This window comes from Salmo salar, chromosome ssa29 (assembly GCF_905237065.1).
Source record: "Salmo salar chromosome ssa29, Ssal_v3.1, whole genome shotgun sequence".
NCBI classification, from domain to species: Eukaryota; Metazoa; Chordata; class Actinopteri; order Salmoniformes; family Salmonidae; genus Salmo; species Salmo salar.
Window position 1 is genome coordinate 32344777 of NC_059470.1, and position 19451 is coordinate 32364227.

A 19451-nucleotide genomic window follows, 5' to 3' on the forward strand; every position below is an offset into this window, starting at 1 on the left:
ACACCTCAAATAAGACTTTATTTTTGGATCTTGCTGATAAGCTTACTGAGCTGCAAAACAAGTATACACATGCATGGCTTATAATCGTTGGAGTCTTCAATGAAACACCCGATAACTCTTTAGATTTTCCCCTAGAATAGCTCAGAGATCTCAGAAATGTGACATCATCACCTCATTTTGCAGTAAACTGACTGTGGTTGATACTTGGCGTTTCTTTAATACGAACATAGTCTGTTTGTAATTTCTCCCCCACTGTTACAGAAGTAAGTTATAAACATGCTACTTTGACTGATCATAAAATTATATTACTGAAGTTAGAATGTTCTGAAAAATCCAGTGGCATTCGAGGACACTGGAAACTTAATAATTCACTCCTAAATGATTCAGCCAGTCTTTAGTAAGAGCATAAAGAGCTTAATCAGGGAGGATTTAGAACCAAAGCATGGAAGTAACTGGGAAATATTTAAATTCAAAGTAAGATCCATCTCCATTACACACAGTAGGGAACTAAAGAAGCAAAAATGTTTGAAAGAAGATGAGCTTATGAATTGAATTTTCTTTTAGAAAAGGATACTCTTTCAGCAGAGGAAGAAACCGATTTGAATACATCTCAAATAGAACTAGATCAAAATGTACATCAATTTAGCTATTTCACACAAGCAAGATCTCTCCTAGAGGGAAATTCTTCTGAATGCACATACTACTGAAATTGAATGGAAGAAAGCTTGGCTGCTCCCTCACAAATATTGCATATCAAATAAAGTAAATTCACTTTAAAAACTTGCACAAAATATACCCTTGCAATAACTTCTAAATTCATGGACTTAGAGGACATATGCAAGGGGAAATAGGTGACAGCCTTATTCTAAAGTAGATTAAATAAAAATGTCCCTCATCAATCTACACACATTACCCCATAATGACAAACCGAAAACAGTTTTTTAGAAATGTTTGCAAATTTACAAAAAATCAAAAACAGAAATACCTTATTTACATAAGCTTTCAGACCCTTTGCGATGAGACTCGAAATTGAGCTCAGGTGCATCCTGTTTCCATTGATAATACTTCAGATGTTTCTACAACTTGATTGGAGTCCACCTGTGGTAAATTCAATTGATTGTGCATTATTTGGAAAGGAACACACCTGTCTATATAAGGTGCCACAGTTGACAGTGCATGTCAGAGGAAAAACCAAGCCATGAGGTCGAAGGAATTGTCTGTAGAGCGCCGAGAGAGGATTGTGTCGAGGCACAGATCTGGGGAAGGCTACGAAAACATTTCTGCAGCATTGAAGTTCCCCAAGAGCACAGTGGCCTCCATCATTCTTAAATGGAAGAACTTTGAAACCATCAATACTCTTCCTAAAGCTGGCTACCCAGCCAAACTGAGCAATCGGGGAGAAGGGCCTTGGTCAGGGAGGTGACCAAGAACCCAATGATTACTCTAACAGAGCTCCAGAGTTCCTCTGTGGAGATGGGAGAACCTTCCAGAAGGACTACCATCTCTGCAGCACTCCACCATTCAGGCCTTTTATGGTAGAGTTGCCAGACAGAAGTCACTCCTCAGTAAAAGGCACATGACAGCCCACTTGGAGTTTGCCAAAAGGCACCTAAAGGACTCTCAGACCATGAGAAACAAGATTCTCTGGTCTGATGAAACCAAGATTGAACTCTTTGGCCTGAATGCCAAGCGTCACGTCTGGAGGAAAACCTGGCACCATCCCTACAGTGAAGCATGGTGGTTTCAGAATCATGCTAGCCAGGATTGTGGGAAAGATGAACGGAGCAAAGTACAGAGTGATCCTTGATGAAAACCTGCTCCAGAGCGCTCAGGACCTCAGACTGGGGCAAAGGTTCACCTTCCAACAGGACAATGACCCTAATTACACAGCCAAGACAATGCAGGAGTGGCTTCAGGACAAGTCTTTGAATGTCCTTGATTGGCCCAGCCAGAGCCCGGACTTGAACCCAATCGCACATCTCTGGAGAGACCTGAAAATAGCTTTGCAGTGACGCTCCCCATCCAACCTGACAGAGCTTGAGAGGATCTCCAGAGAAGAATGGGAGAAACTCTCCAAAGAAAGGTGTGCCAAACTTCATACCCAAGAAGACTCAATGCTGTAATCGCTGCCAAAGGTGCTTCAACAAAGTACTGAGTAAAGTGTCTGAATAGTTATGTAAATGTCATATTTCAATTTTTATTTTTTATATATTTCTAAAACCTGTTTTTGCTTTGTCATTGTGGGGTATTGTGTGTAGATTGAGGGGGGGAAACTATTTAATCCATTTTAGAATAAGGCTGTAACGTAACAAACTGTGGAAAAAGTGAAGGGTTCAGAATACTTTCCGAATGCCCTGTAGATGGGAGTGGTTGAGGGTAGCTGAAGGATGGGACTAAAAACCAACAAAAGATAACTCATGTAAAATATACTATGTCTGTAAAATCTATATATTATTTAAAAGCCTAAGTGTTGTTGTCCATTAGTTTACTCCAATTAGGAGAGGGGTGGTAGGGTTAGGGGAAAATATTATAGGAAAATATATATTTTAAATATATGGGGGATTGGAAATGATGCAGACAATTACATTGATAGATTGTGGCTTCTATCTGCAATATTAAAGCTGAGATACCCCCCATTCATTTCTTAATTCTCACTGGTAAATTGTACATACACAAAAACAAGTACTTGAAATCTGTCCCCAAATGCAATATAGTTTTACTTGAAATCCAATATTTAATACAAATATTGTTTCTTGAACTTTGAATTACTTCTTCCATAATAGCCAATTTATATTTTGTAGCTAGTTAATTTTGAGGTAATGTTCACTTTGGTGTTGTTGACCTAAAAATGAGCTACTGGGCTACTAGAGGGATTTCCAGTTCACAGTAAACCTCATTTTTAGTTCAGTTTATGAGCTTTACAGGAATTTGTCTCACATTCTTGTGAACGTTGTTTAAAAGAGAACAATCCTTTATGATGTGATAATCACAAAAGTCTAGGCTCCAACCAGATACAACAGTAAATTGAAAACTGTAGTATGTGTGTCCTACACAAACAATAAAGGCCCAAACTCCAAAGGCTTAACTTACTTCCACTGTGGTCCTTCTGACAACACGATGGCATGTGGGAACGAGTGACACTACGCTCGCTGCAATTTGCAAACAATAACAACAGCACTAATGACTATCATAACATTATTAACAATAGAAAAATACAGAGGTACCCATTAATAATGGTTCACTTCCAGAAAAGATGCCCTATATCAATCAGCCATGAAACTTCTCAACCAATTGTATATGTACAGTCAGGTCCTAAATTATCGGCACACTTAATAAAATGTGCAAAGACACAAAAATAAATTAAACTACGGAGCTATATCGTATGCTCCAAAAAAATTGGGGGAATTATATTTTATACTAATACATATAATACATATAATTGCTCAGAGAAATAGATTTTGTTTACCAAGTAATATTTGTTTTATTTATTAAAAAAAATGGGTGTCAAAATTATTGGCACACCTCTTTTCAATACCTTACCATGTGAGGACAATGGCACTGAGCCTTTTTCTAAAATGTTTTATGAGATTGGAGAACACATTGGGAGGGATCTTAGACCATTCATCCCTACAGAATCTTTCCCGATCCTTGATATCGTTTGTCTGCGCTTATGGACTGCACACTTCAATTCAAACCACGTTTTCAATGGGGTTCAAGTCCGGAGACTGAGATGGCCATGGCAAAATGTAAAGTTTATGGTCAACTAACCATTTATTTTTGTATTCTGATGTGTGCTTGGGGTTACTGTCTTGCTGGAAGATCCACTTGCATCGGCAACCAGGTTTTTGGCTTAAAGGTCCTGGTACTGGGTAAAGTTCATGATGCCGTTGATCTTAACAAGTGCCCCAGGACCAGTGGAAACAAAATATTCCCATAACATCAAAGTTCCAAGACCATATTTTACAGCAGGTATGGGGGTTCTTTTCTGCTTATGCCTCTTTCTTTAGACTCCAAACCCACCACTAGCGTGCTTGGTCAAAGAGCTCTATTTTCATGCCATCCAACAAATGTAAATGCCTTGGAGACTGCTAAAACGGTATTGGCACTTGAATTGGAACCTGTGCTATGGTCAGATGACATGTCTATAGGGAGGAGAATGTAGGGAAGAGTTTTGAGAAAACACTCCCAATAAATCTAGACTGTTCTATTTCACTAGCACCGCAACGACAGAGGCAGAGCAGGCAGATATCTGCCAATAACAATTCTAAACTCTGTTATATAGGCTGTGTTTTTTCTTTTAGAAAACTCTGCAATGTGATCAATATTTACATTATATTAAGCTTTGTTCATTTTAAGTCAAATGAAAATAACTAAATGACGTACAACAGAGTGCCTACGCAATTCCTACCATACCCTTTTGGCTTATTCTTGTTGGCCACCTTGGTAAGTAAAAAAATATATATATTCCAAACACTTAATTGTAGCTTCTATTAAGACAAGAAGAAAAAACAAACATAAAAGCATGTGATCTATTAAGTAAATAGATATTTCCAAAAAGGTACACTTGCTTTGCCTTGATTGAGAAGGATTTATGTAATGGTTTTCAGTCAATGACTCAGACTGATACACTAATACTACTGTCTATTCTATAAACCAGACAGCGTTTAATGATTCAAAATTAAGATTAACAGTTAGTTTAACAATCCTCATTGCCAATGACCTTTGCTTTTCATTTGACGTCGGAAAATATGTTGAATTTCCCTCAAAGCACACAATACTTACCTGTTACTTTTACTTCCGTTCTGGATACTTCAGTCCACAGCCTAGAAGCTACCGTTAGACTGTTTATTGAAATTGTATAAACTGAGATTGGTTTATGGGTTACATATGGAGTGGCCTAGTTGCCACAACTATCAAACTGTAATTGAAGTTGAAGTTATATGGCCCTGAACAGTCATCTCCACTATTATGTTAAATTATAACAACACAGACAACTGGAGCACTGACTTGACACAGCTCTGCAAATACAGGGGAAGCACACTACTGCCTGTGCCAAAAACATCAGACCTCTTGGGAGAGGTATAGCACACATAGCCACATTCGCTTATGCTTTTGATAAAGTAATCGTCCATTTATTGGAATAGGACTGGTGAAAATGTGAGCAGGCCTGTGGACATGTGAGCAGGCCTGTGGACATGTCACCATCTGGTGTCCATATACACAAAAATCAAAGAAATATCAATATATTAAAAGTGTAATTTCTTTCCCCAATACACTTGAAGGTGGGGAACACAATTGCGAAACGTGATTGACATACCCCAAGGGGTATAAATGTCAATGCAATATTTAGCTCACGAGATGTGAAATCTCATCGCAGGAACACACTCAAAGTTGACAAATCATTTCTCAACTTTTACTTTAACACCAAATTGCCTTAAGCAAAATCCCAATGATCTCTGACAGGTTTGCATCTTCGTTTAGTACAGATCCACAACCAAGAAAATCGGCTACATTCTCACTTTTGAGTGTCAAAACACAAATAGCATCTGTGCAACAGTTTCCATGATTTCACAGAAAAAGCGTATAATTCTTTCACAAACACCTTTTATCCTCTGGAACATTAACACTGCATAGCATGGGTTGGCAATCAGCAGGCAACAGCCACCTCAAAGACAGATCATCCAACATGCTCTCTCTCGTCTCAAAATAAAGAAATTGTCCTGAGCGTTGGCTGTAGAGTGATCCGTTTTGCTTACAATCATCTTCTTGCCCCATTTTTCTAAAATCACCCAACATATCTATGACAATGCTATCAACATTAAAACTAATACCAAACCAGACATCGGGAGATAGAGACTTGATTGCCATCTGCTATTTTGGTGTTTAAACTGATACTGTGTAAAACTGTATTGGCATCTGTTGAGAAGACATTGTGTCACAAATATTACTCGGCAACAAATTAATTTACTGCCTGCACCAGCTGCAGCACCTTTTCAGACTGGTAAAAGAGTCAGCCTCCATCTTATCTGTTGTCCTCGATGACGATGGTTCTCCGTGGGTAGGTGTCTACTTCCACGAAGATGTAGCGAAACTCTAACTTCCCAGTTTCAGGGTTCTGTCAAAAGAGGACAAAAGCACGTTAAACTTCTATCACAACTTAAACAGCGCCTATGCAGATTAGCCAAATCTTATAGATGAAAATTGAGTTAAGATCAATCAACCAGATTATTGACACATGAAACACAAAATACTACATGAATAGTATGTCTAACCTCTTTGGATTCTGTGTGCACCGTTCCCTGACGGCCTGGTTCGTCCCCTTCAATGTAGAACTTCAGCCTCATGTGCTTTAGTCCATCCTTCATATACTCTACATGACTGAAGAAAATATGCTAGTAATCACACTTACAAAAGTCAGTCTGTTTTAATGAGGTAATTTTGTATTCCTAGTGTCTGAAGAAAGACCATCTTGGTAAAAAGTGAATTCTCACCTGACTTGCTGTCTTCTACCACGACGGGACGTCTCACCAAAGCACTTGATTGGCTCCCCAAACACTCCAATCACCTGTGGTTTAACAAGATGATAGAAAAGGGCAATCAGCTTTACACCATATTGCTTTAACCTACCCTGTGTTTTCAGATCAGTGCAGATGCAGGGAAGGAGACGGTTAATGTCTAACTCAGTGCTCTTGTATTCCAAGACACAGTCCTGTGAAAGGCCAATACATAAATGAATTGAACTGAAACACAGACCAAGACTAGATGGTTTTGTTGATGTTATGTTTTTGTGCTTGTTCTAATCTCACCTCTGGGTGTAACCTGGTTTTGTTGAAGGCTTTGCTGTAGACCTTGCTGGGGCTGGAGGAGGACAACAGCTCCTGGAACACCACGTACAACAACCCACCTGGGAACAAAACACACAGGTGTCAACAGGTGGGAGAAATACTGCCTTTCAATCAGATTACATCAACTAATGTTTCAATATCATGTTGTGGAATCACCAGTTACTCCAAGTCCGATGAGCACAACTATGAGATAGGTGAAGTCTTTGCCAGCTTCTTTGACTGTTGAGAGGGCAAGAACTGTGATTTAGTATACCCTTCCAGTTCTAAACTCTGATAACTGGAGCAAAGGATGATGCATGCCAATGTCACTTACAATAGTTTGGTCTCTTCTTATTTTGCAACACGTGTGATCATCGCCAAAAACAAATCCACTGATTCTGTCCAGTTACTGGCTGATTGTTCGACAATTACATTGCTGTGTTTGACAGACTTACCTTTATGTGCAGTAGAAGGTCCTCGCCTAGGTACTGACACCTGTCCACCATCCTTTTCTTCTTTACTTTTCAACCTTGTGTCGAGAGAAATGCTTCGATTCTGTGTACAAAATATACCGCTCGCAATAGGTGAGCGATCTGCGGTCCTGTAGAAAATATATCTGGAAAGTGCTGTAGTCGGATTCTGAAGGTGCACACTGTTTTGCATGCGTTTCCATATTCGATCAACGCATTGGGTTGATAGTGATTGATGTTGCTGCAAATTACGCTGCACAGCTTTCAGTATGAAAGAATACACCATGTTGTCCTCTATTCACGTTGACTTGCTAGCCAGCTCAGCTGTTACAACGCACTCGGTGTCTGGCCTCTACTTCGCAAACTGTCCCAGTATTAATGAACTGTTACTAAAGTCAAACCATTATACGATATAAATGACCTCATAGGAACACAATTCAATCTACAGTTCAATAAATACGTGCAGGTCTGTTAAGCGTTAAATTCTGAAGTTTACTGTTGAACCTTGGGCGCACGTATGTGTCGTCCTCGCTGTACCCGCGCGAAGAACTATGGGAGAGTGAGTTTTCTTGGTAGAATGGTCGTCACTAGATACCACAGCCACAAAGTCATAATTATGGCTAAACCCCGTCTATTTCTACAATTTATCTTCTTAAAATATTATTTTAAACCTAACCTTAACCACACTGCTAAACTTTGTCTAATACTAACCTTAAATTAAGACCAAAAAGCTAATTTTTGTGTGCATGAATTTTTACGATTTTGACTAGTAACCACAGCCACAAAGAATCCTTGCTGATATAATGTCCCTGACAAGTCCCAGTGAATTATATCAAAGAGAATGCTGTGTTGGATGAAATAGACATCACAGCATTATCACAGAGAGTTTTTGAAACATGTATATATTAAAACATGTTTATTCTCTTTGATAATATGGGCACTTATTGAAGACTAGGGGAATGGCGCCAACGGTGGCGGTCGGTGCCGTTTTATTTTATTTTTTATTTTATTTTATTTTTTTCATGAGCATGGCTTGATTTCTATTACGCCTTATTGGATGACTGTAATTCATATTCCATTCACCCAGTTCAATGTAACATCGATAGGTTTAGGCTACTACATGATACTCAAATTTCCCCTATTACCCATCATGCGGTTGCTACAACCTAGCCTATGAATGAAAGTTTACAACGTAGGTCAACGACAGGTCAAGAGAAAATTTGAGGTGACAGACAGTGACATATGGACAGACAGTGACACATTCAATACACTCATGCCTGCATTTAGCTGATCTAGGGTGTAATCATTAGTCCAACAGTTGCAAAAAAAATAGATCCTATTGGACGAATTCAGGTATGTTTATGCAAAAAAAAAAATCCCGTTGCTTCCATTTAAGAAACTTTTTTCAACAGAATCGGTGGAATGAATACACCCTTGATCACGTGTAAACACAGTTAACTTTCATAGCAGCCACGCTGTATTCCTTCTTGCATCAATGCGCTCTCCTCCTCTCACCTTTTCACTTCGCTTGTGGACTTCAATGCACAACACATCAGCTGTATGTGACCAGGCAAACAAACCTTTCCAAGCCAAACCATATCATAACCACTACACACAGCCTACATCGTTGTCCCCATATTAGCTAAAGTAACGTCATAGTCAACATAGCTAATAGAACTAACGCGTTAGTAAACCAGCTACAATCATGCAGTAACATTAGTGTACAGTCAGTAAGCAGTTTAGCACTTACACCGGTGGGCCCCGGTGGCAATAAATTAGTAAAACCAAACGCTTACCTTGACTTGGAAGAGATCCAGTGTTGTGTTGGATAGTTATAGCCAGCTAGCTAACATAGCATCCCTCTGTTTGAGCAGGGTGTTTGAGTAGGCTAAACTAGCTAGCTGCTAGCTAAGTAAGTGAAACTGAAACTGAAAAAAATTGAAAATCTCTCTCTTGCTTCTCCTTCATTTTGACTATTGTCTTTCTCTCTTTTTGAGTCAACTACTCACCACATTTTATGCACTGCAGTGCTAGCTAGCTGTAGCATATGCTTTCAGTTCTAAATTCATTGGGTGGACAACATGTCAGTTCACGCTGCAAGAGCTCTGATAGGTTGGAGGATATCCTCCGGAAGTTGGCATAATTACTGTGTAAGTTTATGGAAGGGAGTGAGAACCATGAGCCTCCTAGGTTTTGTATTGAAGTCAATGTACCCAGAGGAGGAAGGAAGCTAGCTGTTCTCTGGCTACACCATGATGTTGGCTACACCATACGTTTTTAAATGTTTTACAAAAAAATCTAAATAATTCACTGAGGAGGATGGTCCTCCCCTTCCTCCTCTGGGGAGCCTCCACTGGGTCCCACTTCAGCTACAGCATTACAACAAGATGTCACAAGTGTCAGCTTACGTTGTTCATGGACAGGAACAAATTAATATCACTTTCCAATACAAACTCAGCAAGACTCGATAAGATTTAGTATCAGTTTATTGAAAACATTCTGCCCAGCATTTATTTAATGTGTTACCAAACAAAGTAGAGATCTCAGCAAACAGAGGGGTCTCAGACATATTCTGAAAGACAGGAAATAAAATATTGATGTTAATGCAAAGAAGGCCTAAGGCTGTTGGGCAATCAAGGGATTATGTAGTAGCCTAATAATTGAGCCCACTTTTCTTACTGTAGTCTAGTGTGCATAGACAAGCCTCAAATATAACCATTCCCAATGTTTGGGTTCCTAGTTGGAAATCTGACTGGGAATTCTCAAAACCAATTTCATTACATCCTGATGAGACCTGTGGCTGCCATAGAAATTACCTATACATCCCAATGTCCCATTTCAGTCCTCAGAAAGCACCAACATGGAGACCCTTCGTGTCCAATGGCTTGGAACACTATACAGTTTATACTCTTCTGACATCACAACATTCTCTGGGGTTTGAAACTTTGTCCGGGGAAAGAACTTGAGCCCTAATAGAGTGTAGGAAACATAACAGTGACACAGTGGGTTTCCAGATGGGATTTCAGTACCAAAATGGCGTCCTCATGTGTTTTGATGTTAAATACAAATAAAAAAAAAGTTTAAAAGAACAGGTTCAGGTACAGTCCATGAACAATGTACATTTAAGGTATTTATGTATCTTTTAAAGTTTCAGTCCAGTATCCGAAAGTATCAGTACGTGTCTCTGGCTTTACAATCTCAGCCATTTGATGAACACCAACAGGGCATATCACAGCTGTCATCAAAACAAGCCAACGCATACACAAAAAAAAACGTTTTTTTTCTTCTTATCACAACACTCTAAAAAAGAAATGTCGCTCAATGCAACAGTTCTCATGAGGGAGATTAATGTTACTTCCATAAATTGTCAAACTTGGCAAGATGCAGAAGAATGATGCATCTTTCTGAAGTATCTGTAGAGACATGAAAACACTATTAGCCTACTCAGTCCACAGTTAATGCAACTCTATTCTCTCTCCCTTATTTGAGACAGCTTCAATTGGATACGTTTTTTTAAAGAACTAATAAGAATGTTAATCCGCCATCCTGAAGTTTCATTAGACCAGTTTACTGTGTGAATGAAATTAAACCCTATAACAAGAACACATTCCAACATAAAATAGGCCTATTTTTTTTGTAAGTTGCCTACAGGGTTAAGACATGTACTGTTATTTTGCTGTCTCTCTCTCTCTCTCTGTGTGTGTGTGTGTGTGTGTGTGTGTGTGTGTGTGTGTGTGTGTGTGTGTGTGTTTACATAGCATTTGATTTACATTCTCTTACATTTTAAATTACAGTAATACAATAACAGCACAACAAGCTGTGTCAAAATGAAGTGACCACAAAACATAAACTGAACATGTGAAAACACACAAAGTGCATTACTGAAAGAACAAACACTAACATAAACAACAGCAAAGCAGAAAACTGAGCAAGCATGTCAAATTAAACTAAAGATTGATTTATTGTTGTGATATTGAAGGTGTCAGCATAGTTGCAACGATGTAGTGTAGACAATAGCATCATCCGTGTCACTGTCAACACTGTAATAACTTCCTGATAGTGTTTAAGTGAGAGTGGACTGGGAATACATTGTACGATAGAGTGGAGATCAAAATATTTTGATTTAGTATAGTCTTGGTGTGGCTAAATGGTGCGTCTTAATGGTGTCCATTTGTAAGAGAGTGTGTGTGTGTGTGTGTGTGTGTGTGTGTGTTGGGGCACATTTGTGTGTGCATGTGCATGTCTGTTTGCAACTATTTATATTTTGTCAAATGTTACTCGCAACCAAATTAATTTCGTTTCATAAAGAATCACATGACTTGATTGGACTTCAATGATAAGGACTTGGAAAACACATGATGAAAATAATTAGATAAAACCTTAAAATAAAAAAATATTAAGCTTTTATTGTTTATTTTCTTACAAAGCTTTAAAAACGCTCCTCTTTTCAAATACCCCCAGCAGAAAAGTCGGAGTACAAAGACGACAGGCTACTTAAAGAGGCTGTGACGACAAATGAACTGAAATGAAATCGTTTTTTTGTCAAATAATAAACAACTACATTTTTTTATAATTTACATTTGTGAAAGGAATCAACATTTAAAAATTAAGGTTAGTTTTGCATTGGCATTTATTTGAAATGTAATTTAGTTTAATTAGCATGCAATCAATTAATACTAGCAATAATAATTTTATGAATGGATTTCCTTTATGTTACGGTGAACTTATTTATAATGGATTTATAATATATTCATAATTTATTTATAATTGCATGTATTGTATTAGTGGTTGACTTAACTTTCAATCTAGATGTTAAATTGTTCATGTTTCAATGGATTTAAAAAACATGCACAAGTCATGCCATTCCATTTTCAATTCTCATAGAAAATAACTTGATTTGGCTTATTCAAAAAAGTCTACATAACACTGGGGTTAGTTCCCAAGTGATCAACTAATTATTACCAGTCAATTGTATTATTACTGATAAACTTAGCACAACAAAAAAAATGGATACACCAATTTATAATTTATAATATGCTGTAAAAATCCTACAAAATCACATGCTCTAAATATTAAACTGAGGAAGGGGTTCTGGTCACCATAGTCCTCGTTGTTGATGATACATTTGAGAACCAAAACGTGGTTCCCACAATGCATTCATCCAAAATGTTTAGTTGATAATAATGTACCTTCTTAAAGGGGAATGGAAATTCAAATCTGACTTGACAATATAGGGTGAGAATAGTAGCCTACTTAAATTCAAGTTTCAAGACTTTCTAGCCAGTCTATATTCAGGCAATTGTTTTCATCTCTGTAGCTACTTTGTTCCAGTTTGTTACATATTAAATATTCTCTATTTCCATCAGTCATTCATCGCCACCATCATCGCCACCACCATCATCACCATCATCGCCATCATCACCACCACCACCATCATCACCACCACCATCATCGCCACTACCATCATCATTGTGCCCGATTGCAGTTCCTAGGGCTTCCACTAGATGTCAACAGTCTATAGAAAGGGTTTCAGGCTGGTTTTTGGAAAAATGAGCCAGAAATTGTAGTTTTTCTAGGTGGCTCCCATTTTGGCTGTAGTGTTTCCAAGCGTGTGAATGAGAGCGCCTTCTTTGGTATTTTTCTCCGGTAAAGACAATAACGATTCTCCGTCTTAAATTTTATCGTTTATTTGCATATTAGGGTACCGAAGGTTTGATTATAAACGTTGATTGACTTGTTTGGATAAGTTTATTGGTAACGTTTGGGATTCATTTTGTATGCATTTTGAAGGAGGGAAACAGTGGATTATTGACTGAAGCGCGCCAGCAAAACTGAGTTTTTATGGATATAAAGAAAGACTTTATCGAACAAAAGGACCATTTATATGTAACTGGGACCTTTTGGAGTGCCAACAGAAGAAGATCTTCAAAGGTAAGGCATATATTATATCTCTATTTCTGACTTTTGTGTCGCAACTCCCTGGTTGAAAATGATTTGTTATGCATTTGTGTGCTGGGCGCTGTCCTCAGATAATCACATGGTTTGCTTTCGCTGTAAAGCCTTTTTGAAATCTGACACAGCGGCTGGATTAACAACAAGTTAAGCTTTATTTTGATGTATTGCACTTGTGATTTCATGAAAGTTTAATATTTATAGTCATTTAATTTGAATTTGGCACTCTGCCATTTCACCGGATGTTGGCCAGGTGGGACGCTATCGTATTCGTAAGAATTAAGGTAACTTGAGAGAGAAAAAAAAAAAAAAAACACACACTGCTCTTGATAGTATCACTGCTCTTTATTAAGGTTTACGTATCGGCCTTCGTGAGTGTTTTTAATTTGCACCCTTATGTAGACATTGCTCCTACATAAGGGTGCAAATTAAAAACCCTCACAAAAGCTCTGACGAAGGCCTTGGGGCCGATACGTAAAGATTAATAAAGAGCAGTGTTACTAGAAAAAGCAGTGTGTGGGTTTCTTATTTTTTCTCTCATGTTATTCAATTGTTACCATGCACCTGCAACAAAGATAGCTCCGATGTGTAAGTGCCTTTTTCAACATTAAGCTAAAACTGAAGACAACAGTAGACATAGATGCTGAAAAAAGCCTTGTTCTGTATTTGATTCATTCAACAAGCCGAGAATACAGTGTAAGTGTGACTTCAGGAATATGTTGTAAATGTCTGAAACCATTACAGGTGACTAACTTGTTTAGAATGAAAACTATGTTTTTAGTATTGTGTATGTACTTGTAGTATAGTACTATATATATATATGCTTAATCAAAAGTCTTCTAATAAAAATATACTTATGTTAAATAATACAGGTCAAATAAAGGTCTAAGGTTAGAAACATCCTTATTGTCCATAGGTTCAACAGAAGATGACTGGAAAAGTCCATGCTAGTAAATAATAAGAGGATGATCAAGATGGGCCCTCGATAAGAAGAGGACACAAGTACAAGCTTCAAATAAACCACGCAATAAAAAAGAAAAAAATAGCAGCCAAATTTCACACAAAAAACACACCACAAACCAAGATGGGAGAGGGACCATCTTGATGATGATAATGAATCATACAAAAAAATCTAACAAACAAAAAAACTAACTCTATCCAGAACAACTTCACAAAAAATGTAACAATCAAAGCTACATCAAACTACCATGACTGAGAAACTGACTTACATGGTAAAACTATGAACTACACAGCAACACACAATATGTTTATTGTTGTATAAGTGAGAGGGGGAGGGGCTTACCTTGAGATTGTCTTAGACCCTAGTCGTGTTGTGTTCTGATTCGTGTTTGCTCAAAGAGCCAATGAGGCAGAACCTGAAATGTCACCGCTCTGTTGTTTAATATCAAACGTTTGCATAGAGATTTTCATATATTTGAAATATATTATATAATTGCTACAAAAAAAAAAGCTGAACATTTGAACAGAGTTTTGAGCTCTGGAAGTCTTGCATGCGTAGAAATAGCTGTGCTGGGAATTATACTGTAGTTAAACCAAGACGCATACAGGTATACAGGTTGAATAGAGAAGAGCACACAAAATGCATGCACAACAAAGGTACTTGAAGTTGGAAGTTATTTTGGAGGTACAAGAAGTGTTCCTCCATTTATTCTTGGTAACATGTAATGTATCAAGCCATCAAGGTGCAGATACATGTACAATAAAATATTTTTAATTATTTATAGGAAACAGGTTCATGCCAAAGGTTTGAACTGTACCAAAAAAAACAACAACATTATCACAGTTAACTTCTAACATTAACAAAGTTAATTATGTTTTTATCTTTTGAGTTTACGAAATAAAGTTATTTGCATTCTAAATGGATGAATCAATAATCTCTTTATCAGTGCCAGGCACCAATACAAGCCCTTGTGTTGAGAGTCAGAGTAGACAGACAGACTGATCTACATGTCCTCTGTAGAAAAAGGCAACATGTACTATCGTTGTACATCACAAATCAGTCTTTTAATTCACGACGTAGATCTAATGACACTGGCCATATTTGTGGGCGTGGTCTGGAGCCACAGGAGCAACACAGATGGAGAAATAAATCAATATGAAGATTGAGAAGGGGAGGAGTGACATAATGGGTGATAAAGAAACAGAGGGGGCGGCTCTCACTACCACAGCATAGCCCTTTATGAATGATAACAGAGTTGACGGAAAAAGGAAGATTGAAGCAAAAAACAAAGCTAAACCCCTCCCCCCCCAAAAAATAAATGAACAGTAAAATGAAGGAAAGAGGAAAAATAGAGGAGGATTAAAAAATGTTTAAAAAAGGAAAAAAAATCAATGTCACCCTCCAACATAACATCTTCTATTAGGATGTCTTCATTGATTGACAGATTGATTTATCATGGATTATCATGGAAATCTATAGATACTGACCGCTGGACTGCCTTCTCGTGACGCGACAGTCGGTGGCTCGTCGTGGGAACCTCGTCCAGGTCGTCGTCGAGGTCACACCCATTGTCGGCCGCTTCCTGCGAGTAGCTGTGCTTCATCACTAGGATGCTGCGCCGGTTTCCCGTGGCAACGCTGGGCAGCAGCGGCCGTACCGACTGCGGTGGAAGGTCCGTGAGGAGGGCTGCGGCCCCGCGTGCGCTCAGGTGCCCGCGGCTTCCCCGCCCACTGAGTGACAGCTGGGACAGGTGGGCGGAACCAGGGTTGGAGGCGGATCCACAATGGTGGTCATGGACGCACCGCGACGACGAGCGGTGCAGTGCGTGGTAGTTCTCCAAGTCCTCTGCTAGATCTACTATATCCGCCGAGGCGGCGGTGGCATGCGTGGTGCTGCGTAACGTGCAGAGCCCATAATGCTGCGGCTCGAAGACCTCCTGGAACATGGTGGGGTCAAAGTCCTCGCGCCGGAGGATGTACTTCTTCCTGGGTTGTTTGATCTGAACGATAACCGACACAATGAGGAGGATGAGGACGATGCAGCAGGTGACGCCGATGATGGTGCCGTTGGTGTTGTTCAGGTTGTCCAGGATGTTAGCTTTCCTCTTCTCTGTAGGGGGACGGAGGGAGAGGATGAGAGGGAAGGGATGAGGAGAGAGAGAAAGATAGGGGAAGAGAGAAATAGAGAGATAGGTGGGAGGGAGACAGAGAGATACAGTGAGAAGACCAAATAGTAGAGGTCAAGAGACTTGATAATGTTTCTAATTTAGAGGTCAGAAGACATGTTGATGTTTCTAGTATAGAGAGTGTGTCCTTTGCTTTCATCTCCTCTTTGTAAATGTAGCCAAGTGGTAAAACACACTGCAGTTCTATAATTATTCCACTGTGTGGCACTGCCCCTTTAAGAAATTACCAATTTACACCCACACAAGTCACGAAAACAGCACCAAAGTTTCCTGCATAATCATACACACACACACACACACACACACACACACACAGACACACACACACACACACACACACACACACACACACACACACACACACACACACACACACACACACACACACACACACACACATCAGCAGACGGCTAGATCACAGTTAACAAGCAAATATGATTCCCAACACACAGAGGAAATAAACTACATAAAGATGAAGATGTTATTGATGTGCTGGGTGAAAGGGTCAGGAACAAACACCAGGGTTAGACAGAGCAACAAACACCAGGGTTAGACAGAGGAACAAACACCAGGGATAGACAGAGGAACAAACACCAGGGATAGACAGAGCAACAAACACCAGGGATAGACAGAGGAACAAACACCAGGGATATACAGAGCAACAAACACCAGGGATAGACAGAGGAACAAACACCAGGGTTAGACAGAGCAACAAACACCAGGGTTAGACAGAGCAACAAACACCAGGGTTAGACAGAGCAACAAACACCAGGGATACACAGAGCAACAAACACCAAACACCAGGGATAGACAGAGCAGCAAACACCAGGGATAGACAGAGCAACAAACACCAGGGTTAGACAGAGGAACAAACACCAGGGTTAGACAGAGGAACAAACACCAGGGTTAGACAGAGGGACAAACACCAGGGTTAGACAGAGGGACAAACACCAGGGTTAGACAGAGGAACAAACACCAGGGATACACAGAGCAACAAACACCAGGGTTAGACAGAGGAACAAACACCAGGGATAGACAGAGGAACAAACATGCAGTGAATGGAGAGGTTTGGTGGCTGCCTGGGTTCAAACTCTGGTCACCAGCATGGTTACTGTGTAGCCCACAGAGCTGAAAGGAGCATGGAGGAACAGTTCACCCAGCCTTAGATATAGCATGTGTACTAACCAACCCACTAGAGCCAGTGCTAGCCTCCTCTCTGTAGGAGTCAGTCAGGAGGAACACTGTATCAACTTATGTGGAGCTCAGACATAAAGAGCTAAGGATCATTGTATGGATCTAATTGGACAGCTGTAAGAACAGAGGGAGTCAGGAGACATCAGGAGAGGCCGTTGAAAGGGAACATAGTTCAGGAAATAAAATAAACGTACAATGGCCCCTGATCAACCCTGAGGACCAACAGGATAGAAGGGAAGGGGTTGTATGAATCATGATATAGATCTAATAGGAGAAACAGAGAGAGTGTGGAGAACACTGAGGTAACAGCGAAGCACTGAAGATCAGGAAAAAGCTGAGAGGGACAGAGTTCAGGAAATAAAATAATAAGCAATGGAATATATATAGACTTGGTCTTCATTGAGGATGGAGGGGTATTGGCAGTGGGTCATGACATGGGATCAGTGGAACAGGATACATTGTTAAGGAAGTGTGCACCAGAATCAAGTATGGATTGAGAGGGAGAGAGGGAGAGGCGGAGAAGGGGAGAGGGGAGAGGCGGAGAAGGGGAGAGGCGGAGAAGGGGAGAAGGGGAGAGGCAGAGAAGGGGAGAGGCAGAGAAGGGGAGAGGCGGAGAAGGGGAGAGGGGAGAGGGGGAGAAGGGGAGAGGCAGAGAAGGGGAGAGGGGAGAGGCGGTGAAGGGGAGAGGCGGAGAAGGGGAGAGGGGAGAGGGGAGAAGGGGAGAAGGGGAGAGGGGAGAGGCGGAGAAGCGGAGAGGCAGAGAAGGGGAGAGGCGGAGAAGGGGAGAAGGGGAGAGGGGAGAGGCGGAGAAGGGGAGAGGCGGAGAAGGGGAGAGGCGGAGAAGGGGAGAGGCGGAGAAGGGGAGAGGGGAGAGGGGGAGAGGGGGAGAAGGGGAGAGGGGAGAGGCGGTGAAGGGGAGAGGCGGAGAAGGGGAGAGGGGAGAGCATCAGGTATGGATCAGGTGGGATAGAATTCTATTAGGAGTGTGTGAAGGAAACACTGTGGGAAGTGCACGGATTGAGAGGAACATAGATCGGATACAGGGAGGGGATACACAGTGGATTGGTTTGGATTGACATGGGATTTAATGTGTTAAAATCCTGAGAGAAGGAAGAGGGAGAGAGTGAGCTGGGAGAGGGGGAGAGAGAACTGGAAGAGGGAGAGAGAGCTAGAAGAGGGAGAGAGTGAGCGGAAGAGGGAGAGAGTGAGCTGGGCAAGGGAGAGAGTGAGCTGGGAGAGGGAGAGAGTAAGCTGGGAGAGGGAGGGAGAGAGCTGGGAGTGGGAGACAGTGAGCTGGGAGAGTTAGAGAGTGAGCTGGAAGAGGGAGAGAGTGAGCTGGAAGAGGGAGCTGGAAGAGGTAGAGAGTGAGGTGTGAGAGGGAGCTGGGAGAGGGAGAGAGGAAGCTGGGAGAGGGAGAGAGTGAGCTGTGAGAGGTAGAGAGTGAGCTGGAAGAGGTAGAGAGTGAGCTGGAAGAGGGAGAGAGTGAGCTGGAAGAGGGAGAGAGTGAGCTGGAAGAGTTAGAGAGTGAGCTGGAAGAGGTAGAGAGTGAGCTGGAAGAGGGAGAGAGTGAGCTGGAAGAGTTAGAGAGTGAGCTGGAAGAGTTAGAGAGTGAGCTGGAAGAGGGAGAGAGTGAGCTGGAAGAGGGAGAGAGTGAGCTGTGAGAGGGAGCTGGAAGAGGGAGAGAGTGAGCTGGGAGAGGGAGAGAGTGAGCTGGAAGAGGGAGAGAGTGAGCTGTGAGAGGGAGCTGGAAGAGGGAGAGAGTGAGCTGGGAGAGGTAGAGAGTGAGCTGGAAGAGGGAGAGAGTGAGCTGTGAGAGGGAGCTGGGAGAGGGAGAGAGTGAGCTGGGAGAGGTAGAGAGTGAGCTG

The 19451-nt window shown here is 40.8% G+C and overlaps 2 protein-coding genes across 3 annotated transcripts in view; both read right to left on the reverse strand.

The window, feature by feature from the left end:
- Nucleotides 1–5104: 5104 nt before the first annotated feature.
- LOC106590615 (mitochondrial import inner membrane translocase subunit Tim21) lies at nt 5105–7858 on the reverse strand. Of its 2 annotated transcripts, XM_014181741.2 has the most exons (6): nt 7280–7854; nt 7002–7064; nt 6807–6904; nt 6492–6565; nt 6273–6378; nt 5105–6115 (listed from the first exon to the last, which is right to left on the reverse strand). In XM_014181741.2, the coding sequence occupies exons 1-6, from the start codon at nt 7578–7580 to the stop codon at nt 6023–6025; spliced, it is 735 nt and encodes a 244-aa protein (XP_014037216.1). In that variant the 5' UTR covers nt 7581–7854; the 3' UTR covers nt 5105–6022. The 2 variants fall into 2 exon arrangements, with proteins under 2 accessions (XP_014037216.1, XP_014037217.1); XM_014181742.2 differs by lacking the exon at nt 7002–7064 and having other exon boundaries at nt 7280–7858.
- Nucleotides 7859–9762: 1904 nt separating this feature from the next.
- Nucleotides 9763–19451, reverse strand: part of LOC106590614 (neuropilin and tolloid-like protein 1) — a 156442-nt gene continuing 146753 nt past the window's right edge. Inside the window, exons 9-11 of the mRNA XM_045710960.1 lie at nt 15695–16316; nt 14550–14622; nt 9763–10707 (exon numbers count right to left, since the gene is read on the reverse strand). Of these exons, the coding sequence (XP_045566916.1) occupies nt 14562–14622; nt 15695–16316 (683 nt within the window). The 3' untranslated portion in view covers nt 9763–10707; nt 14550–14561. The remainder of the gene's footprint in view (nt 10708–14549; nt 14623–15694; nt 16317–19451) is intronic.